This window comes from Boleophthalmus pectinirostris, unplaced genomic scaffold (genome assembly GCF_026225935.1).
Source record: "Boleophthalmus pectinirostris isolate CB_2022bp ecotype Guang Dong unplaced genomic scaffold, ASM2622593v1 HiC_scaffold_18, whole genome shotgun sequence".
NCBI lineage: Eukaryota > Metazoa > Chordata > Actinopteri > Gobiiformes > Gobiidae > Boleophthalmus > Boleophthalmus pectinirostris.
The window spans coordinates 25,766,494-25,793,648 of NW_026571133.1; the positions used below are offsets into that span (position 1 = coordinate 25,766,494).

The following is a 27,155-nucleotide window of genomic DNA, read 5'->3' on the forward strand; positions in this document are numbered from 1 at the left end:
CAAATATTCCTTCCAGTAATTATTATGAAAAGAACTCATTTTGCACCAGCTACACATGGAGTTCTGATGAGTACCAGTAGGTGGAGGAAATTCAAAAAGCCCCCCTTATTATCCCCCAAAGTCCCTCCTCCAAGTGTCTGGAGGGAAAACTTCTCTAACAAACTTTTTTGCATGCCACAGAGGAGAAACATATGTGAGAGTTAACAGGCAGGAGAACAAAGCTTTTGGGGAAAGAGCCGCTTCTAACAAATTCTTGCCTAATCAAACTCCATGTATTCATATTTACTGAAGTTTATCATGTCAGAGTAATTCACAGCTGCTTGAAGACATGGATAGATCTTTTTATTTGATTTTTATTGTTTCTTTTCAACTTCAAAGCTGTCCTTCCAGCTGGGCTGCTATGGACTCATGTTACGATGACGAAGGCAACCCTTACCGCTGCATGCCCGAGTTTGAGAACATTGCATTCAATCGCACAGTTATAGCTTCCAATGTGTGCGGCTCCCCACCTGAGGACTACTGTATGCAGACCGGCTCGACCCGCTCCTGCCACATGTGCGATGCCTCGGACCCCACACTCAGTCACAATGCCAGTCTGCTCACAGACTTCAACAGGAATGATGACCCCACATGGTGGCAGAGCCAGTCTATGTTCTATGGCATCCAGCACCCCAACTCTGTCAACCTCACGCTGCATCTGGGTAAGGAAAAACATGAGCAGACTTTAAGCTGCAGCTGAGCTATGCATTGGAGTTTTTCAGTGCTTGTTTAGTCCATTTATGAGTTGCGAAGTATTTTCCAGTATGAAGTTTTGCTATTTCAATATTCACTTACTTTATTTGAGTTTTGTTAAACAAATACTCCAAATTCACAATGTTAGATGTAGTACAAATATCGTACAAAGCACTTTAATCTAAGTGCATTAAAAATTTTAAGAATTACATTTAAGTGACAATGTGAGACACTGACACAGGAGACAGTGCACTATACAATATGACTTCAGCATTTATTGCAAGACTATATATTTAAAATTAAACCCCTTGTTGTATGAAGTTCAAAGTAAGCACATGATAACCTGCCTAAAATTATGCAGGAATAAGTCTGTGATAAGGATAGCAGGGCAATCTACAGAATCCATTTACATAAAACACATTTTGAATTCAAAACATAGCCTTACTAGGGGGAGGTAAATCTCATTAACCCCCAGCTAGAGTCCTTTTTGCATAGCCAAAGACTTGGTCAGCAGGTCTGCTTTTATTACAAATTATGTTAATTCTACATTTATTCCACTAAAAGTTTTCAAAGAACTTTGGGAAAATCCACCTCATTAATGCACTCCCCACTGAGTAATTTACTGAGATGTGACAGACATTTGTAAAAATGTAAGTGTATATAATTAATGTATATGTTTTGTTGACTAGTTTCAAATCAGTAAACATTGCATAACCAAACAGTGCAAGAACTGTGTTTCATCTGGCATACCTGTTTTCTTTGACAAAATGCATCCCTTATTATTAAAACTGTCACTGCTCATTTGGCCAAATTTAATGAAACACAGCTTGAAATATTAGCATTATTATCCCATTACCAGGCAGTGGAAAGTGTTGAAATAAAAACCAAGAAAATTTGTCATAAATGAAATTGCTGCACATCTCTCTACAAAATCACCCTTTTCAGTTTAATTTTGTTTTGAAATGTGTTGTGTACCTGTCCCAATATGAGTGCATGAACTTAATATAGGTCTTTTAAAATATCCTTTGATTCTCCCTATGTTTAAATGTTTATAATGAATATATTAAAATTCAAGAACTAACCCTTGGGCTTTGCTTTGCCTGGAAGCCATCTTCAGATCAGAGAATCTGAACAGAACACAATCATGTGCTTTTAAACAGTATAAAATTCGACATCATATAGCACCTTTGCAGGTGTTTTTAAGCCAGATAAACATCACCTGTTGGTACATGAGGTCAGACCGTCATATTTTCATATAAATATGATCTCCTGAAATACAATACCCTTTGAATAATGCCCCTGTGCCACCCCTTTTTTTCTTTATGAAAGCTCTGTAACCCATCTGGAGCTCTGGTGGGAGGTGTCTGTGACATGGCTGTTTTCTTTTGGCTCTCCAAACAAAACAAGCTCCCCTCTGAAGGGAATGCAGGCCATCGCTGGGCAGATAAACACAGAGGTTTGATGCGTAGACACACACATCCTGCAGCCCAAACAGCAAGGGTCCGATGCAGGCTAGAGAGAGGAAGGGGGGCTTCACAGGGAGTAAACAAAATGGAACCGAGGAAGAGGCCGGTAAAAATGCACAGGAGTAAAAAATCGGGGTCAGATTCTTTCCCACAGAAATACACATTCAAATAACACAGCCGTGTCTACAGATGGTTCTCATTGAGAGTCGTCAAAGGAAAGAAACATCCTGTTCCAGATGTAGAACGATAAAGGACTGGTTTGTATGCTTGGGGTGGCTTACAATTTGTGTTAAATGATTTTAAAGTGGTTACAATAGTACAACATAAATCACATTTGAAGTGTTATGGATGCACAGCATAAATATTGATAGTGTAGTGAAGAGGATCACAGAAGTTTAGTCTGACAGACATATGAAGTAATGTTGAGTTTGCATAGGTGAGTCAGGTCAGGTCATGCACCAAACTATATGCTCTACTTTCTTTTGGGACATTTTAAGAGAGAGCTTAGTAAAAAAAAAAAAGAATAGTGATTATCAAATTTAATAAAAAATCTCTAAATAATTTTCCCACTAACCTAAAGATTGATAGTTTGATACCACCATTGTGTGTTTTCTGTTCTATTCTATATCTTATTTCTTCCTTGTCTTCCACTCCACTTCAGAATACTGGCTTTAAACTTAGTTATGATGTGAAATGTTTTTCAATGTTTTAGACATTCATGTAGCAGGTGGAGTTGGAGTGTTCTCCCTAATTATTTGTTACCTCTGGGTGTTTGGTCTACCCAAAACATGAGCAACAGGCTCCAGCAAAAGTCCAGCCATATTCCTGGTTTGCCCACTGCTCCTGACAGGTTATCTGCAGCCCTGGTTGGATAGGTCATATGCTCATCTATGCAATTACAAATCTCAATGTTTGTTATAGTAGTCTACAATAATCTTTTGCAATTTGTTGTCTTTCATCCCAGGTAATATACCTGGGGATACATCCAACAAATGTTTCATCATCCTCAGCTTTTATCCTTTACACCAGCAGTCCCAGCAGAACAGAGCTCATCTCATGCAAGTAGTAAATAAAACCAAAATGATCTCTGAGCTCCTGGAGGAAAGGCACAGTTAAATAGTGCTGTAGAGACAAAAGACAGTGATGGCCATGGCACAGAAAGCAACAGATGTCAGAAAGGCTGTGTCGGTGGAAGCCATGTCACAGTGGGGACTGTGTGGCTTAGTTTATCTAATGGAGGAGAAAAACACAGTGAGACAGAAACAGAGAAGCCTGTTAATAGAGTTTCTACACAGACCCCTTACTGTGGTCAAGACGACTGGAGCTTGTGCTCTGCCCAGTTAATCCTTCATCAAATTGGAGCACACTCTGCCACAATCTGTCTATGTCTACCAAAACACTTCTGCTCCTAACCCCACTGAACACTGTTACTGCTGCATTCTGTCAGAGTATTAGGGTAAAAAGAAACACTTTAATATGTTAGGAATAATATTTGTGATTAATTTAGCAGCATTTATGATTTCCCAAATTATGATTTCAATTAAGCATCTCTTTTAGTTCTTTACACAAATCACTTTTAATAGTGAAGCTTCTAGAATCACTTTAGTTTAAAACTGAGGGAAGATAGGTCAGAATTCTCTGTAATTACTGAGCCTATCCACATGAAACTAAAAGAAAGTTCAACATCATCTCTGTCAGCATTTAAAAAAGAGTGAATTATTTTCATTAACACTTTTTGTCAGTTGAAAGGAGTCCTAAGTCATAAGTCATAAGATAACAGTAATATGGTAAATTTGTGGAGCCAGTCCCTAACAGATAATGATAAGGTTCATCATTTGTGGATCATCAGTTTTGATATTTCTTTCAAAAGCTATTCAAAATTAATTTCCCATAGAGTAACTCTCTGACCTCCATCTGAAATGTCTATTCTAGATCATTCTAGAACATGACGCAACCTGTTATTTGCAAGCTGTAACAAAAATGCAGTATTTGGGTGTTTTGTATTAAGTGGATTTTTCTTTTCTCTAGTTACTGTAAAATAATTTGGTTTGTCTTTTTCCCTTTGACCTATGTTTTACTTCTGGGGCCTATTATTATGTGGATAATGAGAAAATAATCCCACGTTTTATTCCTCTCCTGCAGGGATGACATTCATTTACCCTGTGTCAAGGCAGGGGAAATTAAGCCTATCCCCCATTGTTTTCTCTCTTCCTATAATGCAATTATTATATCAGATTTTTTTGTAGCTTGTGGGCTTTCGACAGCTTTGTTTGTGTGTCTACCATAACATGGCCTAAACTGCAGTGTAACTACAACACACTTCCGACTGCATGTTTCTTGCTATATTCTGACTAAATCATATCTGTCTCCCACAGGAAAGGCCTTTGTGATAACCTACATAAGATTAAAATTCTACACCAGCCGGCCAGAGAGCTTTGCCATCTACAAGCGTACGGAAGAGGACGGACCCTGGATACCATACCAGTATTACAGCGGTTCCTGTGAGAAAACATATGACAAAGCTGCCAGAGGTTATATTCGCCCAGGGGAAGACGAGCGGACCGCTTTGTGTACGGATGAATTCAGCGATATCTCACCGCTCACTGGAGGCAACGTGGCATTTTCAACCTTAGAGGGACGCCCCAGTGCCTACAATTTCGACCATAGTGTGGTGCTACAGGTGAGTTAGTCATTTGTTTTCAGATATAAACATTTTTCTACATAGAGGCATGCTGAGTATACCCTGTTGTGACCTTATCTGTTGCACAGGGTCACTATGAATTCCAAAATATCCTAACAAACTCCAGATCTTTACATACAGAGTTAGGAAGGGAGTTAAAAGTGACATAAAATTATAATAATAATATATAATTATAATCCAAGGATTTAGTAAATGTCTAAACCCAAGATTATATATATATATATATATATATATATATATATATATCTTGGGTTTAGACATAAAAGGGTTAAGCTCTAATTAAGTCTTAAATATTTTCAATTAAATCTCCTGAGTGTATGTGTGTAGTGATTTGTATGTATGTCTTCGCCTATCCATTAAAATCCCACAATGTACAAATAAACAATATAATTTTAGACAGACATCAATACAGCCATCTTTCCCAACCTAAATGCAACCATGTGAGAAAAATGTAGAATTATTTTGTTGAAATTGAAACTCTCAATAAAATACATAATGCATGAAAATCTATACAGCTCCAAGAATAAACGTAATCAGTTCAACGTCCCAGCCCTTCGCTTCAACATCTTACATATCCAAATATTGAGGATAATTCCTGCCTTGAAGCCGATTATTTCCACATGCAGCTATAGGGAATCTAATGTTATGTTTAGCTATGGTTAACAGTGGAAGGCAGGCAAACGCTGAATTAATGGCAGCCTCTAGAGGGGGGGCACAGTAGGGGGCGGGTACAGTAAAGCACGGCTAAAAAGAGTAAATAAGGCACTTAATGCAGGCCCTCCTTCCTGTACGCAACACACACAGATTATCTACATGTGAGAGCGCATGAGCTTCATACTGAACATGCCTGAAGGAAATACTGGAGAAGAAAATATGCTTGAATTGTAAAGGATTATGTCTGGGTTTATTGTTTGTATACTGTTGAGTGACAATATTTAGAATGCATGGCTGAGTTGACTTACGTGTCAAACTTACTGCAAAAAACATTTTCCATACATCTTTCAAGCCACTCTGAGACCGATACCATTCTTTCCACTTCATAGAATTTAGAAAACATATTCCACATTTAGCTTCCCTTTGATGTCATTATTTGCATGATTGGATTTGTATTTTATCTCAAAAGTACAATAAAACCCTGCCATGGACTTGAAAAACATCAGATTATTCCAGAAAATATTTTGCGCTTTTTGCTTCAAACTCCAAAAACACACATCAACGATTTTTTGGGATCTTTCTCCTTAAAGTACAGTGTAGAAATGTCCAGCCATGCAGATCTCTGTATAAAACCTTGTCCTCCTCCACATCATTAAATACGGAGGGGATGGGTGCATTTTGGAAGTAGGCTGCAGGAAATGCAGATTCACACACAGCACAACCAAAATCATGGGTCTAAGGACCAAAGCAGATAATAATTTTGGACATTATAATTGTCAGTTTAGGCATTCTGAAAAATGTGCAATTAAAAGGACTTTAATTATTACCTCCGCCAAGGAGGTTATGTTTTTGCCGGCGTTTGTCTGTTTGTTAGTTTGTTTGTCTGTTTGTTTGTTTGTTTGTTTGTCCGTTAGCAACATAACTCAAAAAGTTATGGACCGAGTTTGATGAAATTTTCAGGATTTGTTGGAAATGTGAAAAGGAAGAACTGATTTCATTTTGGGGCTGATCTGGAAGAAATCCTGGATTCTGGATCACTTTGAAATTTTAGTTAACATTGTGGTAAATGGGGCCAAAAATTTTGTTTCTCAATATCTCGGTTAATTATTGACCAAACCCCATGAAATTTGACTCAGGGATGGACAATCAGATTCTCTTTTATATTCCAAATTGAAAGATACGAGACAAATATTTATGGAAAACACAAATCATATGAGGGGGACTGTAGTCCTTGGCGAAGGTCTGCGCTCTCTGAGTGCTTTTCTGGTTTACAATTGTTAGGAGCCAGTTTCATTCAGTTGAAGGATTGGGTTGCTGTGACAATATGCCATTTTTAGTGACATTAGTTTAGTTAAAATATTAATTTCATATTGTAATTCAGTGTTTCTCTGTTAGTTGCAGCTCTGTGTACCAACATTCATTTTCCCCCACCCTGGCCTTTTTACATTTCTCAAATCCACAATTGAACTATCCTCTTGTTTAGAAGTAAAGGCTCTTCATATAGAGCCACAAACCTCTGTATCTAACTATGATAAAAAAAAAGACTATTATTATCAGTAGTCTATTATTAGAATGTCAATCGAGCAATAATTGAAATAGCCATTAGCAAATCTCTAAGATTACAGACTTTAATAATTGCAAACAACAAAATCTTATTATCTTTAAAAATAACTCCTTACTCTCAAATGTTTGTGATTTTTGTATTTTTGTAGTTTAGATTCAGGTTCCATTTTTTTTCTCTGATGTTAATGGTTCTAAGAAAGTTTAAAAGCATGCTGAACAGAATCCAAGAATTAAAACATAAATCATAATAAATATAATCTAATCACAAGGTTTAAAAAATCTCATTGACAAATTTTGCCAAAATCATTCAGCCCTAGTGAAAAACAAAGTGCATTAACAATAACACATGACTTACTGTTGGCCCTGTTCAGACCTCTAACCAAAAACAAATTATTTCATCTATGGCTCATTACTGACCTTTCCTGAAAATGTCACACATATTGAACCAAAGCTATGCATTTAGTTTAGTCTACAAACAAGAGCATGGCATTTTTATTAAACCTTAAGACTAAGCTTTACTGTGGCCCAGGGCTCCATACGTATTCCACATACCTTGACACATCCCCCCACCACACAAGTCCACACACATGCCAGATGCTGACTTCTCATAGAACCTCCCCTAATATCAACCATGACACTTTGGATGTGGGATGTCTCCAGTGCACCTCCTGCTGAGTAGAAACTGCCAGGGATTGCATTTAGAAAAAAGGAGACTCAGGCAGCAGCCCCCATCACTTCTGAACCATATGGTAAGATGCATTTATACAGTGGTATAAATATATTCACTACACAGCTGTTCAGGTCGAAATGGGTGAGAAAAGAATGAAATTGAAAATTATCTGCACTACAGAATTTGCCTCCAATAAGTGGTTCTATTTTTTTAAGATGCACTATGTTATTTTTCTAGTAGGTGGTCCGTAAACAAGTAGAGAAATACATGGTTCATCAGGTAAATGATATGAAACGCCAAATACGAAAACATTTTATACTGAAAAAACTACTTTGTTAATCATTAGATATATGAGATTCAGGCTATAATGCTCTAGTGAGGAAAAACAGTCAGGTCAAAATATGTGTGTCACTCAAGAAAGTCTATTTAGAAATGTTGTTCTCGATACTTTCTATAGGCTATTATTTTGTTCAAAACTATTTAAAGTACTTAGAAGTAGGGGTGTAGTAGCCTGGTACTGAAGTTTAAACTTAATCTTTTTATGATTAATTCACTCCACACTCAGCTATTTTGGCTTCCCAATAACTCATGTGCAAGAGTGTTCTTTGTGCATTATACTCTATTACCATCCTCCCACAACTTGTTAAATTTATTAAAATTCATTTATGAGTAATCAAGTTTTTACTCTTTCAGCAAATACAAGAGATTCCATTTAATCAACTTGTAATGCAAAATAAAACAACCATCCGTTAATTGTCAGAAATAAATTACTTTCTGTGATTGTTCTAGTAAAATGTGCGACCATACGCTTCTAATTCAAACTACAGATTGAATTTGCAGTGCACCGCAATTTACAAAATGTCTTCTGTACTCTATCAGGAAATTGTAATGACCCTTTAAAAGAACAAACATTGTAATTATAGATACTTGCTGGGCAGACCTAGAGCTGCTTTTTCTTAAGGGGCCATGTAGCCACATCTAATGGCATTGCTCACCATTCGTATTGGCTGACAAAGAACAGCTGATTATGAAAAAGTGTAGGATCAATAAAAGCAAGATAAGATACATAGATCTCATGAAAGGGCTGCCAAAGACCCCCTGCTTTTCTTCATCCCCTTTAGACCTCCTTCACTGCCTTACTCTTTAGCAAGATGAGAAGGCCCATAATTGACTGTGATCTCTCCAATTAGAATAAAAAACAGATCAATCGTACCACTTCTTTCACCTCATCCAATGCCTCATCCACATTCCTCTATTCTCAGACTGATGACAAAAAAGAACATTAGCCAACCTCTTTGATGCAAAAACACAAGAGGTGTAGGACTCATTTGTGTGAAACCTCTAAAGTAAAATAAAAAAAGATTGTCTGTTGTTAGAATTGATTTTCACAATAGAAAGCATTAATGTAGCAAAGATAAAGAAAAACATCATGATGAATTCTAATATCACAGCTTCATTAAATGTTAAACAAAGGAAAAGATGAAACTGAAGGCAATTGGAAGCAATATAATAATAGTTTTAAGTTATTTACAAAAGACAGCAAAAATCGTGCAGTGGACACTCGCCTTAAATCATTGATATTCAGCGTTATGGCATCAAGTTCTCATGAGTTGCAAAATCAAAAGCAATCAGAAAGTGTAATAACTGAAACAATCTCCAGCATGATTTCAAAAGGCACCAAATAGCGATCACTTGAGGAAGTTTATTCATAGAGGGCTCATTTATCAGTGTTGTTTCCCGCAGAGAGATTGACTGGGCATTTGTGTTGATGTTAGAAGCACACTCTTTATACGTACATTCTCAGCGGAGCAGAAAATGATCCTTGTTACTCTTCTGTGGCATGTCAGTGTGCCATTTCCTCCTCATATGGCTCAAACAGAGTTATGCATTTTTCATGAGGCTTTAAAACCCCAACTGCATCCTGTCTATTTTATTAGCATTTTAATCCCATTGCACATTCATCACGCATTCTTATTGGAGCGTTACTGACATAAGCTCTTCTCAAACTATAGATCTTCTTGTCATTTCTAGAGGTCAAATGGCAACTCAGTGTGCAGCAGAAGAACAACAATATATATATATATACATTTATATACTTTTTTTTATCAATCATTCAATCAAATACATATATCAATTGTTGGACTAAATGATACATTTGCATAGTTTATTTATTTAGTTTATTTATGAGACAGGGAGAATGCACAATATACATTAAGCTTAAAAAGAGAGTTGCATTGTGCCAGGTTGTAGCATTAGAGCTAATTTCCACCTGTAGTCCCTGGTGCATGGTTTTTAGGTTTCATGGGGGAAACCACAGTGCCCAGAGGAAACCCACCCAGACACGGAGCGAACATGCAAACTCCACCTGGAAATGCTAGGGTGCTCGAATCTATATTATGTATCTTTATATTATTCTCATACATACATACATACATACATACATAATTGTGAAATCAACTGAAAAATGTATAATGTTCATTAATATTATAGTAAAAAAATTGAAATTTGAAAAAAGGGTATATAGTCAGTGAAATATTTGTACTTTTGTGGATAATTTACAGTCAAGATATGTCTAAATACTGAATGAACAGAGAAAATTGTATATCTATTATAATCTTATTTTGGTGTACTTCAGTGGCTGAATTGCCCCGCCCTGGAACGCAAGGAATGATCTGTACTGGGGTCAAGTAGGACAAGGAACAATATTTATCTTTTACCATTGCCAAAGTAATCAAAATTAAGTACAACATTATTATTAATGTCTTACAAATGTTGCAGGGTTGTATCAGCTCAAACTCTACTTAATACAGTATAGGTTTTCTTTTACTTCAAAACTGTTGACAAGTTAGTAAAGCAATTTTTTCAAATAATCACACTAAAATTGAAAGCCTCAATTAAATCAAATTTAATTTGTTCAGACATCCATTAAAATGGTTTGTCTGTCTCTTTTGCCACCAGTTTGTCCACTCACTCCCTCTCCTTCATTCTGTCACTCAGCCTGCTTCTCTTAAAGGCTGTGTGGCCAATTGGAGCACCACTGTTGAATGACAATGAGTTAAAGGGGAAAATGCATATTGAGGGCACAGTGAACTTAGGCAATTAAATTAAAAAGTTATTAACTTTGGAATGAGGGACACTGCACACTTTGCCTGCAGCTAGACGTTTTGGAGTTCAAGAAAATATATGCTGGAGGAAGGATGACTGAAAGAGAAAAATGTGGGAAAGGAGTAATAGGATTGACACAAGGTCATTTGAGAAGTGGAGGAGAATCAAAGCAAAGTTACAGTATGTCTGTGTAGTTGCTTAATCATCGTGCATTTGCGATTGTCTTTATATAAATCAGCTAATTGCCATTCTCATCACCCTAGCCTATTCCATTGTCAGCATCACTGCAGCATTGTGCGTCCAAATTCCATGAGGCTGGGAATCAAAGTTAATTAAGATTTTGCTGTGGTTTGCACAAATAATAAGTAATGGACTGAGTGCTAATTAACCTTAAGAAAGTATTTCCTTGCTGTAAACTAATATTTGCAAGTATGGCTGCTCTTTCTAGCACAGTTAGCAGTGGTTCTTCAAGCAAAACTAATAACTAATGCTCTTGTATGCTCTTCTCAGTGATGAATGAAAAAGGACTCATGCTGTGTTGCGTGGAGCACAATATCAGAAAATTTTAATTAAGCACTTTTACAATTAATTGAATGTCAATACATTGAGCCACAACACAAACCAAAAAAACATAGTCATTTGGACTTTGAACTAACAAAATTAATTTGGACTTTGGAGATATGAATGTAACTTTAAAGGTACATTGTGTAACTTTTCTGGTGGATGGTCTGTCAAATGCTTTTCTCCCTGGAGATCTTATTGCTTTGTCTAGAATGTTTCACAGTATGGCTTTCTATCTTCATGGAGACCAAACCAGACCAAATTACAGGTCAGATCTGTGAAAAATGCCTGTTGTTCTAGGTATTGTTGAGCTATAAAACCACTTCTAATTGAATAAATGTAAAGTATAACTGTTTAATGCCATACTGTGGAACATTCCAGGCAGAGCAATGACATATCCATAGAAACAAGCAGCTGACAGACCCCTCAAGAAAAAGTTACAAAGTGCACCTTTAAGTTTATAAATTCAAACAGTAGATTCCGATTCCATCCATCCATTTTCCATCCGGGGCCACGTCATGGGAGCAGCAGTCTAAGCAGGGACTCCCAGACTTTCTTCACTCCAGACATGTCCTCCAGCTCCTCCAGGGGGGACCCTGAGGCGTTCCCAGACTTGCTGAGAGACGTAGTCCTTCCAGCATGTCCTGGGTCTTCCCTGTGGCCTCCTCCCGGTGGGACATGCCCGGAACACCTTCCAAGGGAGGCGCCCAGGAGGCATCCGGAACACATGCCCGAGCCAGCATCAGCTCTGGAGAATCATCTCTACTCCAAGCTCCCCCCATGTGACTGAGGCAGGGACTCTCCACCCACCCGGAGAGGGCAAGCCACCTTTTTCTGGTCGAGAACCATGGCCTCGAACTTGGAAGAGCTGATACTCATCCCAGCTGCTTCACACTTGGCTGCAAACCGCCCCAGTGCACATTGCAGGTCCTAGCTTGATGAAGCCAGCAGGACAACATCATCTGCAAACAGCAGAGATGAGATCCTGTGGTCCCCAAACTGGACCCCCTCTGGCCCCTGACTGCGCTTAGAAATTCTGTCCATAAATACAATGAACAGAACCGGTGACAAAGGGCAGCCCTGGCGGGGTTCAACATGAACCGGGAACAGGTCTGACTTATTGCCGGCAATGCGAACACAGCTCCTGCTCCGGTCATACAGGGACCGGTCAGCCCTTAGCAAAGGTCCCCGGACCCCATACTCCCAGAGCACCCCCCCGCAGGACACCACGAGGGACACAGTCAAATGCCTTCTCCAGATCCACAAAGTACGTGGACTGGTTGGGTAAACTCCCATGAAGCCTCAAGCACTCGATGGAGAGTGTAGAGCTGGTCCAGTGTTCTGCGATCAGGACGAAAACCACACTGGTCCTCCTGGATCCGAGGTTCGACTATCGGCCAGATTCTCCTCTCCAGTACCCTGGCATAGACCTTACTGGGGAGGCTGAGGAGTGTGATTTCCCTGTAGTTGGAACACACCCTCCGGTCCCCCTTCTTATACAGAGGGACCACCAACCCAGTCTGCCGGTCCAGAGGCACTGTCCCCGACCACCACGCGAGATGTGTCAGCCAAGACAGCCCCACAACATTCAGAGACTTAAGATACTCAGGACGAATTCCCTCCACCCCCAGATCCTTGCCACCAAGGAGTTTGCCAACCACCTCAGTGACTTCAGACAGGGTGATCGACGAGTCCACCTCCGAGTCCCCAACCTCGGCTTCCTCCTCAGAAGACGGAGGTGGGATTGAGGAGAACAGATTGGGTCCAGCGGACCCAATTCACAACCAGGTGGTGATCAGTTGACAGTTCTGCCCCTCTCTTCACCAGAGTGTCCAAGGCTGGAGGTCAGATCATACGCATCCTGGTGCCACGTGCACTGATGGACATCCTTGTGCTCAAACATGGTGTTCGTTATGGACAAACTGTATCTAGCACAGAAGTCCAATAATCGAACACAGCTTGGGTTCAGATCAGGCCTCGAGTGGGTGCTCGCCAGCGAGTGCCGGGTGGTTGGGCCTTCCCCCACAGGGCCCGGCCAGGCTCAGCCCGAAGGGAGGATCCATATGGGGCACGTGCAGATCTGGACGGCAGTCGAAGGCAGGGACCTTGGCGACCGGATCTCCAGACATGGAGACTAGCTCTGGGGACATGGAATGTCACCTTGCTTGGGGGGAAGGAGCCGGAGCTTGTGCGGGAGGTTGAGTGTTAACAACTAGATATAGTCAGCCTCACCTCCACGCACACCTTGGGCTCTGGAACCCAATTCCTTGATAGGGACTGGACTCTACATTTCTCTAGATTCTGGTTATCTAGTTATATTCATCATTTATATTTTGCAAAGTAATAGTATAAATAAGTGAACTGGATTAAGTGTACTAATAGGGTGCTTTTTTGTTTTTGTTAACTTAACCAGGAAACAATTTATTGTATTATTTAGACTATTTTAAACACCCAAGAGGAAAGTTCGGTCAAAGTTTTCTGTAGGTGGCTGTGTGCTCTGCCCAGGTGTTGTAAGACAAAGTGTAGCATCAACATCAGTTTTCTTTGGCTATTGCAGTGCCTCGAGGTCATCTGCCACCATCCAAACCCCATTAGTCGACAGAGCTGTGTCAAGCGAGGCCAAAGTCGATAAGGAAGTACCGTAACAATGGCATGGCCGCCAACTGCACTCAATTTTGTAACACTGTATTTACGCTTACGACCAAATAGCAGTTCTATAAACCTCAATAGGAACTGTCTGGAATTGTGAGTGCACTCTGGCACAGAACACTGGGGAAGAGCTGGTTGAAGGAAAAGTGAAAATAAAAATGGATGCAGGATGGTCATTTGAGTTAAAATTAAACAGCAGTGGTCGGATTCATTGGAATCTAAATTTTAATAATTTTGAGACTGCTACATTGGTCAAAAGGACTCACCAAATAGGTGGCTAATGTGCACCAAGCAGAGTAAAACTGCAGACAACTTGAATGCAGATGACGTGAAGAGAAACATGTGTGAGACATTAACACCAGATGTTCACCCAAGAAGCTCTGACCTCTTACCAATCATGGGACCCTGCAGGTGGTCCCTCACTTCACAAGCTCTGTTCAAGCAAGACTGATGCAGCCCTGATAAAGACAGGGAGAAAGCGCTGAGAAACAGCTAGTGCAGCAACATGTGTTATGAGATAATACAATGGCATTAAGCTTTTCGAATCAATATGCTATCTAAATCCACATATACCAATGTAAATGCTCAGAACTAAAATAAATGTAATGTTTATTTTGTAAATTAGGCTTTTATTGCCCTCTTCATTTGACTAAAGTACAAAAATCACAACTTTTAATAAGGTTCTTAATTCACTATGTAAATTTCTGTGACCAATTAGTGTTTGAGTGAATAAGCACACAACAGTTAGTTTAGAAAATCAACAGTATATCTTTAAAGGTTTTCCCCAAAAAGCATTTCACAAAAATAAATTAGTGCTGGAGGTATTAACCGAATAAGTTTGTTTATTGGCAACTGCTGCTCATTCTAAACTGAAACATTTGTGAAAGCTGTGAATTAACTCTGAGCACATTTTAAAATCTGAGGTCGTCTGCTCCTGTCTCTCTCTTTCCCACCACCTTTCCCACATCAAAGTGTGCTCAGGGGAGAGGCTTCAAAATGTACAGCCTTACAGACTTCTTTTTAGGCCTGCCACAGAGAACACGCACACTCCTCACACAATCTATTTGTTTTAAACTAGTGCCTTTGTCATTTCTCCTCCCTTCTACCTGGCCTGACTTTCATCTTCTGCCCCATAGTGCACTTCCTGCTTCCTCTCTTCCTCTTCACTTTCTTCTCCTGCTTTGCTACACCTCACCTTTACCTTTGCAGCCAGTTCAAACTGACAGGCTGAAATCCTATCTCAAAGCTATGCCAAGAGTTGTACATTGAACAGGGCATGTTGTTCTTTTAATAATTTAAAACTTTGTTTTTCTTAATCCATGTTTAAACAGTGTTTTGGCTGTGCATACCAAATCTTTTCAAAGCTTTTGTTCTGTTAAATACATAACAGTTTCATTGTCTGCCTCACAAGAAACACCCATGACTAAAGTAGCCTCTTTCAAAGTAAGCCAGACATTTTAAGTGTTCGACTTCAAAAGCCATTTGGGGACATCATTCTCACCCTCATTTGGTCTCTTTTCATTTCTTGTCCAGGATTGGGTGACCGCCACAGACCTGCTCATCTCACTGGACAGACTTAACACTTTTGGAGATGAGTTCTTCAAGGATGCCAAAGTGTTGCGTTCGTATTTCTATGCCATTTCGGACTTTTCAGTTGGTGGAAGGTAAGAGCCGAGACCTGATTTTGTTAAAATGTCTTTCTCTTAAATGTGACACCTTGAGCACTGATTGTATTTACAGGTGCTGATTTTTTCAGCAAACCATTATCCATCATTATGTTGTGGTATATTAGCAATATTTTTATTATTATTGTTGACATTAGAATTGCAAGCATCCCATCAACATTGTCAGTTTCTGAAATTCAAATTAAGAAATGCAGTTAAAGGGCATGGAAAATAAACCATTAATGGACACTCAGTATAGTAACGCTGTGTGAACGTGCTGGATTTAGAGGTTAATTTACAAAACATAAAAACTGACAAAGACATCTAATACAAGTATAAAATACAAATACAAAAATCGGATGTCTTTGCTCTGTATATTTCTTCCTATCTGTCTAGTAACTATCATTTGCAAAAATTGTGAGATAATCTAGCATCCTCTTTGGAGTTCGTGGGCTTTATTACTCACAGTAATGAGATAGGACATGGCGTCAAGGACCAGGCTGCACTTTAGCACTGCAAAATAAGTTCACGATTAACTAGTCGAGATGAAGCCTTCAGAAGGAATATAAAGCTGATCTGACACCTGTCATAAACACTTAAGATCAGCACAGTAGCAAGACAAATTACAAGCCAGTGTCACAACACCTGAGGGAGAGACTGCCCATGACAACACGTTAGCCATGTAGCATAGCTTTCTAAAACAAATACTTTACACCTCACAAAGTCACTCAAATCTGCTATTGCCCAGAGGAGAACCAGCCATTTTACATATATTGTGCTAAACACTGAGGCAAAAGACAACATTTTGTCACCTTTTCCTATAGTGATGTTTTTTACAGCTTTAATGAAAATGAGTCAGCAGAGTGGTAGGCAATATATTACCCCCCAAGATAATATCAAAATGACTGTTTATGCAAATAAGAATATAGAGTACACTCAAAATGTTACAAAAGCTCCAAAAAGAGTTTATAACTTGCAATGCAATTGTTCAAACAAAGGCATTAAGGGATATTTCTGAACATAAATGTTTTTTTGTCATTTAAAAAAATATATATAATATTAATATAATATAATCACTGAATATTGTTATTGGGAACACCAAAAAGCTATTTTGTTCTACAACATTTTAAACACATTGTAGTTACCACCAGTCCCTTCTCTTTCTTTTGCTCCACTTAAACATGTGCTTGTGTTTGCTCTGAAGTGGAGTGCCCTGTCTGTGTAACCCCTCAGATGCAAGTGTAACGGCCATGCCAGCGAATGTGTGGAGGGAGAGAGTGAAGACCTGGTGTGTGCTTGCCAGCATCACACAGAGGGAGCCGACTGCCAGAGATGTCAACCCTTCTACCAGGACAGGCCCTGGGCTCGGGCCACAGGGGACTCGGCCAACCAGTGTTTGAGTGAGTTCTGCTCCTGGGACACTGTCACACATCAGCACTGCCAAATCCCCAGGCACTGTGAAATTCAACTGACATAATATAATTGCCTTCTACCAGGGCGCCTTATGCCCTGCATATGGAAAGTAATTTATTATCAATATTAACAAGAACCATATACACAAAATGTCACATTGAATGCTTATCCAAGAGACATTCATTACGCAAGATTGTTGTATATATTGTATCATTCCAATGTATAAAAAATGACAGAGGGTATTTCAACACTGTGATGTCAGTGGTTAAAGGTAGAGTTAGTTCATACTAACAATTTCTCTGATTAACATTTTATCTTAGGACCCACAACAACCAGAGGGCTCAACAATGATACCTGGCATCACCTCTCAATTATAAACACTTTCATCTTCATTTTTTTATCTCATTTCTAAATAATCAGAACCTAGGTGTTCTTTTTCTGTAGCACATTCCCCCAAAGTATCACATACTCAGACGTGAAAGACAACTTAATTTAGCTATTTGCACACTAATCACAGGCACAGGCATTTTGTTAGGGCATTTTCATTCAATAATTCTTCTCAGAACTGTCCTCTGTGGACATACAGTGAGACCTACTTTGTATGAGCGTATATTGTTGTTGTGTTCTTGTATTTTTGTTTTGTTTTTGTTTTTTAAAACCAATTAAACTTATACTCCCTAAAACCATAAAAAAAAAACAAAAAAAAAAACATCCAAAACCATTAGGATCTTTTAATGGTCAGTCAAACAATACCAAATAACTAGGCTGTGCATGTAAGGCGAGGCCTAATCACTCTCCCAATTACAGACTGACAAAGAATAATCATGTGTCTTTTGTATCCAAGTCGATTGGAGAAAGAAGCTTGCTCAGACTCCTTTTTAAGCACAACTTTCAGCTCTAATTATGATGACACAATACAACATTTTGAATGGTACAGCAGAATCAAAGACAGGACAATTATGGCAGTCATTTAAAAGGACCATTATTGCTGCTCAATAAGCCAGCAAGTATTTTAAAGAGATGTGGCCCAAATGTCAAGTGTTTTTAAACAACTGCATTCTACCATCCCAGATAAACCATATCAGACGTGTGACCTTTTTAAGGCTTAGAAAGCTACAGAAGCAAACAAAAACACAAATGAGTGTCTGCATACGGTTAGCACTGACATACAAACTACTTAGTTTTTCCAATTATATTTTGCTATTAACCATTAATGTCATAATACAACAATAGCGCTTTTGCAAATTTCTTAAATGGGCAAAAACGCACAGCAACAGAAGATTTCAAATCAATGCTATTTATCATTTACTATTTACTTTTTGTGAAACTGATGGCGTGCAAGATTTCTTGAGGCTCTTACATGTCTGAAATTGTGTGATGTAGGTATGATTGAGTGACACTTCTTTCAGACAGTTCACTTTCAGACCACAGTCATTTTAGCTGGAGGAAATTGCTGCAGGTGTTCATGACAGTTTTGTTTGATGTGGTTGTGGCCTTAGCTTCAGACTGTTCTTAAATAAAAAAAACATTCCACCCTTTCTTAGTCACCACTGATTTAAGTGAAGGCTGCGGGTTTAGCCAGGGGGGATAATGATTGTCTTTTCTTCTTTATAGATTAAGACAAACAGCATAGTCACTATTGGGTGAAGCCTCAAGAAAACAAGAATGTTTTGGGAGTTTAGCGGTCGTTAGTGTGGTGACAATATCTGCCTCCATTTCAAAACTGCAAATTGGCACCTGTCAGTACACTTCCACTTCATTTAAGCCCTTTATGCTTCATCCATCAAATTATGTGTCTCTGTGCCCAGTGCAGTGTCCACAAAGAATTTTTTTTTTTCATAAAAGCAACACAGAGCTAAAATAAAATAATAGTGAGCATATTAAACAAAAGTATATTAGTAAATTAAGTTTACAATTTGCTGAGTAGAAATGCTCAAAGCTTTTATTAAGACAACGCCTCATCTGTACAGGAAATGTAATTTTTGATTGGCGATAGACAGATTGGTGCAGTCCTCAGCCATAAGACAGCAGTGGCTACTTAAGTGATTCAGCAGCTGTGGCTATATGAGTGATTCAAAGTAAGCTAATACTGTGTCCACTGCTACTCTGGAGATGAATTACAAAGAAATTCTGTGTCAGTGCTCCATTCAACCACCACCATCCACACACAATAGGGTCTACAAGACTAGGATTTGATGTATCAAAGCCTTGACCCTTAGAGATATTTTTAGGTTGTTTCTGTCTTAAACACATCTATAACTCAAAAAGCCACAGATGCCCAAAGCTTTCTACTACTTAATAAATTCAGTATTCCATTTCTTAGCTCTGCTGGTGTTCTGCTGTCAGAGCAGATCTCATTTGTTCAGTAAAATTTTAGTTAAAATGAGAAATGATTGAGTCTGCGGGGTGTTTGTGCTTTTGTGCTTTGTGACAGAGGTTCTGTCCACCATTTTTTCTTATTGTTCTAAGATGAAGGCAATGAGTAACTGTCATTAACTTAAGTATGCACGTTCTTCCTCTATATGATTACTGGAGCAGTGGGACATTGAAAGAAGTGAATTTAACAACACAACATAGGCCTTTATAAATAATATGGTTGATATTGTCACTCAAAGGATAAAAGTACAAGGAATAAAATCACACATTGCAAAATGTTGTACAAACTGAAAGACTGAATAGTTAAATCAGTGAAAGTGAATTTAAGTGATTCAGTGTCACCAAATACATGACGTGGCATAATTATTTTTCATCCCAAGCCTCGGCCAAAGGTCAGCCCCACTGATAATATGGTGAGTGTTAAACTGCTACTGTGATGCTTTATGTAGAGTTTACTTAACTTTTTAATTTTCACATTAACTCTATCTTGGATGTACAGAAGCAGGATTGTTTTACAGCAGTGCACTTGTTGCACTTTCACTGGGTGGGCACTAAAACTAGTATCTGATAACTTTCTACACAGCATATCAAGCCTAAACAAAAGTATTATTCTTCACAACAGAATAGAGCTGTGCAATAGTCACATTTTAGATGGGATTCAGTCATTTCTAATCATCAATGATAAGCTGTCTTTTAATGGAGGTTCACAAAAACATGTCATATGGAGCACTGTTTAGAAGAAACCTAGTATTGTTTATGTTAGGGAAATTTATATTCAGGGCCATTTTTATTTGACAAGACAAATGGAATTTAAAAAGCCATCATCAATCAAGATGTAAAAAAAGTGATAATTTTCTTTTTTTTTTTTCATATCACCCAGCCCTACTACAGAATTTGTCTTTCTAAGCTCCAAAAAAAAACATACCATGTTGTTTCTTTTCATAAATAGAGGAGAATCGTAAAATAATAGAGGGGATGAATGGGGACTACATACTGTGTATGAAATAGCAAGGGCAGGACATTACAAACAGATTCTTATTTAAAATCCATTCCAAACAGTAGTGAGAATAAAAACAGGTCATATGTTCGATCAACTAAAAGCATTCCCTCAGCGCAGTGACACATACAGTCAACACCTATGTAAGGAAACTTGACACAGTCTGGTTTGTTGTTGACAGCATTATCAGCTTACCTGACCGGCAGTGGCAGCACCACTAGCTGCCACAGCAAACACACGAGGAATGAGAGTTGACACGTCCTATTGGTGCTCCCCTTGTGCACTGGCGTCAATCAGAGCCGAGTCATGCTGCAGCAGCTCTCCAAAAGTGTCTCTTCCTGTCAGAACAGCATCTATGTATCACAAGAAAAGCACACACCAACTATTGCTACAAGACACATGTAAGAAATGTAAATGAAATCAACTATTATTATTGTATTTTTAGTTTTAGTATAAATGCTGGAAAAAATGGTCAGTGAACTCAAACGAAAAGCTTATGTGCTGAGTTCCTCATTTTAACTGCAACCATCAACCATATTCTTTTCACATAATTTAAACTCTTACTTTAATTGATCAGCTGTTTTGCATTCAAAAACAGTGACTCTCTCTCAACTTGAACTGAGCAACAAAATCCAGACACCAGACAATGTAAACAACTAAATGATATGCAAAATACTTTACAGCTCATATACATCAAAAATGTCATAATGAGAAGGAGATCACATTTATGGTCCTATTTCAGATTAAACTGATCATTCCTATATATTATCCAAGTCCTGAAATGTAAACGGTTTATATTCTGTTTCAGCAGTCTTTCGAATGATCTTAGTCCCTGGGACACTTTATTAACATGGGGAAATATTCATCTCATTCCAGAACAACACAGAGAAGGGTTCATAATAAAATCTGCAATTCTCACGTAAATCCGCCCTCAGGGTAACGGGTAAACTAAAGAGGGATTTGATTTGAAGGGTATGAGAGCTGTGATGGTGCGTTATCAGCTGAGTAATTTTCTCTTGTATAAACATGAATTACTGTTATCTAAGTGCCCCCTGACAGCCGATTGGCTCCTCATTAGGCCTGCGTGAAATGAGATTAGCAACGAGCCTCTAAATTATGATCCAATCCCAGAACACATAATCTCTCTCACACATATAGCCTTGCTCAGTCTCCATGTGGATCTATTTTTGTCTGATGTCTTTTTGTTGTACCTTTCTTTCCTTGTGACTGTTCACTCTCCACTTGACCTCTTGCTTTCTTCTTGTGCATCCTTTCTTCCACATCTCTATCTCCCCCTCCCAGAGTGCAACTGTAGCGGGAGATCAGACAAATGTGTGTTTGACATGGAACAGTACCGCAGCACGGGCAGTGGGGGGCGCTGCCTTAACTGCAGAGATAACACTGAGGGACCCCATTGTGAAAGCTGTAAAGAGGACCACTACAGGATCTCCCCAGATGATGTCTGCCTTCCATGCAATTGCAATATCAACGGTGAAAACAATGTTTATTTCATAATAAATCTTTCTGTAATAAATGGATTAATAGCTGCAAATTGTGAATGTAAAAGGTTCATTAAAGCCATTTAATATTTACTAGTCATCATGAAAAACACTTAAGGTTAAGATGAAGTTACACTTTATTGTCCCCACTTTATTGTTGTTAAATGTGTCTACATTCAACCTATTTTTCAATGCCGTTGGGGCAACCTGTCTGGGGCGGTGGGCCCACAGCTCTGGAGTCGGGACAACCTTATCTGAAGGATTTTACCAGGGCATGTTTTGAGTTGATGAGAAAAACTAGAATGCTCAAAGCAAACTCACCCAGACACCATTATTTTTGCACAGAAAAATATGACACTGTTTCTGTTAATCAATTCCCATAAGTAACATCAATATAGACAGAGCGGTCATTAAATTTGAACTGCTGAACTGTAAAATGTGTGCACACATGATTCCTTATTTTACAAGCCGGTGTGAATAGGGTGATGGTTGTGGTCAATCAAGCTGGTTCCATTGTGCAGCTAATATTATATATTGCTGCATATGTACATGTACATGTACATGCATATGTATATGTATATGTATATGTTAACAATTACAAAATAATACATGGATTACAAATTATGCAGAGCTATGGAATTTAGATCTTACCATTCTGCTGTTGTTCTCCCCGCCTGTGTGCCCTCTTCTGTCTTCCCAGGCTCAGTCAGTCAGCAGTGCGATCAGACAGGAAGCTGTGTCTGCAAAGAAGGGGTGACTGGGGACAAGTGTGACACCTGTTTGCCCGGCTTTCATTCTCTTGGCCTTGGTGGCTGCAGGTGAGCAACATGTATGGTATTAAAAACTCTTATCCAATCTTACTAAGAGTAGCAAAGTTAATCAACATAATTGTGTATGCTCTAACCACAAAAAGCTGTGAATTTTATAGACTTAATTAAAATAGCAAATGCTATCACAAATATTTGTTTGTGTGACACTGCTGTGAATCGGTCCTTCTTCTTTTCAGGGAGATATGAGTAGCCTACTTAACAACTGCAGAGCTGTACTGCACACAAAAACAAGAATTGGGGAAAAAAAAAAAGTAACCCATTCAGTATTTTTTTTAAAAAGAAATCACTCAAAAGAGCTGTAGGTGGTTTGTGGAAAAGCATATATCCATGTGTCACAACATTACACCTTATCTTACACTTTTATGGTTGCTAACTGTGTAATCAATATTCATTATGCATGCTGCAATCAATGTGCATGTCATTTTTTCATAAATCATCATGGCTCCTCAAAAGAGTGAGCGTTGATTTTTGTGAATGCCAGTAAAGGCTGTTTTCTGTCCAACCTATACACATGCACATTAGAGTATAACAATATACAAAGTCACATGGGACAATGTGTACGCTGTGTATTTCACAAAGTAAAACATCTTGTTGTCTCTAAATGTATAACGCAGGCTTGATTTTCACAATGGTAAATCTGAATGGTAATCATCAACAATAAACTCACTTCCAGTGCACTTGTGAGTGGTTTTATTTTAAATCTGAGCACTTTTTGAACAGAAAATGTACTAATCCACAGGCACAACAAGAAACTAACAAAGACCCCGATTAGCAACTAGCTACAGTACCACACTATGTCGCCAAATGCACGGAATGAAGGAAAGTACACTTGGTGGTAAACTGCATGGTGGCGTTGAGTTTAGCAGTGTTAGCTTTATTGCTAGCTTATTTATTACACTGTTTCCACCCCATGTGCTGCCGAGCCTTTCAGTTTTTAATCCATCCATTGGCTACGGTGAAATTTTTTGCCTACCTGTCATCTTCAAATCTTATTTTCCTTTTCAGTCCTTTCTCATCAAGATAGCTACGTGACTACGTGACTGAGTTGATCGATGTGGCGCTTACTTGCTTGACGCTGGTAGCAGGAGTCAATCAAAGAATCTTTAAGTCTTTAAGAAAATCTACTCTTAGCAAAAAAATACACTCGATGCTTCTAACAAATTATTTACTTTGATGCTTGATTAGTACATTTACTCTAGGGTTTGTTTGTTTTAAAACGTGGTCTTTATTGCTGCTGTAAGGGCCACTGATAGAAAGTGCATGAACTGACTGGTAGCTGAATGTAAATGTTTAAATGCTGTGTGCGTGCGTGCGTGTGGGTGTGCGTGTGTAGTCGGTTTGATATTCATAAGAAGTCTATCCTAGCTCTCTCTGACCCTCTACCTACTGCATGAATGCTAATTTGTGCTAGTGTTGAATTGCATATCAATGACTGTTTGCCTTTTTATCATTTTTTTTATCACTGAATACATATTTTAGGGAAAGCAGAGGGAAGGTAAAGACAACTCAGGAACACCAGTCAAGCAAAACCTTATAGGCCTATAATTGATTTTGTGATTTCTTCAAAGATATCCTCTATATGTTCAGCATATTGGTACATACATTATTAAGAAAACTGCATCAATACTAGACTAGTAATTAAATCATCTTTAGTGCATCTACTTTGCATCCAAAATGAAGGGAGACACACAGCCTCACGTGCAAACAGACGGCACATGTCTGATTCATGCAGCAAAATGTGGTTGTTGAGTTGAGGTGTGAATTACACAGTCCACTGGAGCACAGCCAACAAGAGAGGGTTTGCCTTTGGATAATTAAATTATTTGTATTAGCACCTCATTATGAAATAGCCTCACTAAAACAGGCACTAAATAAAAGTCATTCATCACTGAGCATGGATAGAATAGATTTTAACAGGTAATATTAAATTGACTAGGGACAGGGCAAGACAATCTCATGCCACAACATTTTGTAAGATCGTTGTAACATTTGATGATCTTTTCTCTGGAGAATTAACTGTTTTCTTTTTAAATTTGATACCAGTCTACAAGCAATCTAGGTTATGTTACATTAAGCAAAATAGTAATTTGCACTAACCAGTGTTTCACAGAAAGCTAGGCAGTCTATTTCAGTATCAAATTTACAGAAATATATGATGAATTCATTTTTATCTGTCTATATGTATTTTCTAGTTGGTCAGAGCTGTCTTGTGACAGATCTGTACTTTCTTTTCTATACTTATAATAAATAGTGAGCTTTTCATATTTTTCATACTAATTCAGTACTAATTATGATTTATTCTCAGAACATGTTGGAGTCATGTAATGTTGTTATATTCAGGCCATGTGGGTGCAGTATTACTGGAAGCGTGGGACATTGCTCTGCTGCAGATGGACATTGCAACTGTAAGCCAAATGTTGAGGGACACACCTGTGACAGGTAAGGATTCAGTTTATATATATATATATATATATATATATATATATATATATATATATATATATATATATAGGCAGGCAAGTATATATATATATATATATATATATATATATATATATATATGCTATAGCTTAAATTTTGAGTTTAAACCTACGATGACCATACCATTAAACCTACCCACCTTAACTAAAGTTTCACTTTTTTCCTTTGTCTTTCTGCTTTGGTTAGTGCAACATGTACAAGAAGAGACAAATACTCAGTTAAAACAGAAAATGAAATAGTCCTTGGTTTAAACAATGGCGCAATTATATTCACCTTGTTTGTTGACGTTTTAGCCGATTTTATGCCTCATTGAACTGTGTACTCCCCTTGGCAATGTGACTAGTGTGGCACTTCTAGTGAAGCACTTGAATGCTGCTCCATTTTCACACATGCAGACCACAGGTTAGGGGACCCAAGCTACGGACTCAAATTGACTGCCACACTGCCATCCTTGATTATCGTTATGATTAACTGTAATAAATCACAATTATGTTTGATAGAATATTACAAGAATAACATTTATACTTGGCTATGCCAAACAGTTGCATTGAATTGCTCTTGTATGAATACAGTGCTTTTGTCTGTTTGCAGATGCAAACCAGGCTATTTTGACCTCCAACAAATTAACCCAGCGGGATGTCAAGCATGTTTCTGCTTTGGCCATTCATTGGCCTGTTCTTCATCCAGCCACTACAGAGCTTTCAACATCACTTCCAACTTCATAGAGGGTAATGACTGTAATTGCAATGTCTGATATGTTTTCATGTGTTTTGATTGTTCTTTAAATGACTGCAAATCTTCCTGCTCTAATAACATGTTCCATATAATGTAGGTAGAGTCACTTGTGGCTTCTGTTGCACAGTTGCACAGTAGATTTTTACACTGGACACCCTTCTGTCCCTACCAGCCGTACTGCATTCACGAAATTGCCATATGGCGAAATCGGTGTGTATATTTGGTGTACGACAAAAAAGAGGTGCTCTGCAGGATTTATCAAAACTGACGTGAGCGCACAGTGCGCACAAATCATATGCTGTCAGACAAGAATTTCAAAGAAACACCAAAATGCATGGGAAAACAACTTTTTAACTGCATGAAACGTATTGACCCTTAATGTTTGTTTGTTTTTTTTACAATCACATAAGTAGGACTTTTTAATTTACTTAAGTTGTAATAAAATGTGGGGTTTAACTTGCTTTATTATTTTAGATGCAGTAATATCTTAAATGTCATGTTTATTTATATTTATAAATAAATATCACAACTAAGTCATCCTCTGTTTTGCAGATCAGGACGGTTGGGTCGGGTTATTCTCAGGGGGAAAGGATTACCCTCTGCTATGGAAAGAAGGTGAAGTTTACCTGCTACCTCTTAGAGAAGAAGATACTGGCTTCTACAAAGCTCCTGGTGAGTTATATATTAGACTATAACTGGAAGAGATTGTTACCTCAGGCTGGGGCAAATGTGAATATATATGTTCCAAAGGAAAATTGTTTGAAATTTGAACAAACTGTCCTTAAAAAAAATTGCTGCAATTATCACTTGACTAAGTGAACATTTAATTAACATCAAAACATGTGTAATAGCCATAGCCTGCTCATGTTGTTTTTAATCAGGGCATTTGGCAAGGAGTCATACAATAGTTATTTTGACACCATTTCTTACAGCGTCTTATCCGAGCTATTAGCCGATAAGGGAATAAGCCTGGCTCGCCACACGACTTAGCACCCATTTCTATCAAGTGGTCAGGCAGCAAAGTCCTGATGGAATTGGATGTTCTGGCTGTATTGGAGA

The 27,155-nt window shown here is 38.4% G+C and overlaps 1 protein-coding gene and 1 long non-coding RNA gene across 2 annotated transcripts in view; one reads left to right on the forward strand and one right to left on the reverse strand.

Moving 5' to 3' along the window:
* The first annotated feature begins 205 nt into the window (after nucleotides 1-205).
* The window catches only part of lamc3 (laminin, gamma 3), a 69,150-nt gene continuing 42,200 nt past the window's right edge, over nucleotides 206-27,155 (forward strand). Inside the window, exons 1-9 of the mRNA XM_055154114.1 lie at nucleotides 206-701; nucleotides 4,574-4,878; nucleotides 15,635-15,765; nucleotides 16,999-17,165; nucleotides 21,854-22,042; nucleotides 22,751-22,868; nucleotides 25,221-25,319; nucleotides 25,953-26,089; nucleotides 26,649-26,768. Of these exons, the coding sequence (XP_055010089.1) occupies nucleotides 329-701; nucleotides 4,574-4,878; nucleotides 15,635-15,765; nucleotides 16,999-17,165; nucleotides 21,854-22,042; nucleotides 22,751-22,868; nucleotides 25,221-25,319; nucleotides 25,953-26,089; nucleotides 26,649-26,768 (1,639 nt within the window). The 5' untranslated portion in view covers nucleotides 206-328. The remainder of the gene's footprint in view (nucleotides 702-4,573; nucleotides 4,879-15,634; nucleotides 15,766-16,998; nucleotides 17,166-21,853; nucleotides 22,043-22,750; nucleotides 22,869-25,220; nucleotides 25,320-25,952; nucleotides 26,090-26,648; nucleotides 26,769-27,155) is intronic.
* LOC129409009 (uncharacterized) lies at nucleotides 21,775-23,950 on the reverse strand. The gene is made up of 3 exons (XR_008632235.1): nucleotides 23,854-23,950; nucleotides 22,702-22,790; nucleotides 21,775-21,860 (listed from the first exon to the last, which is right to left on the reverse strand). It is a non-coding gene; the product is annotated as an uncharacterized LOC129409009 (long non-coding RNA).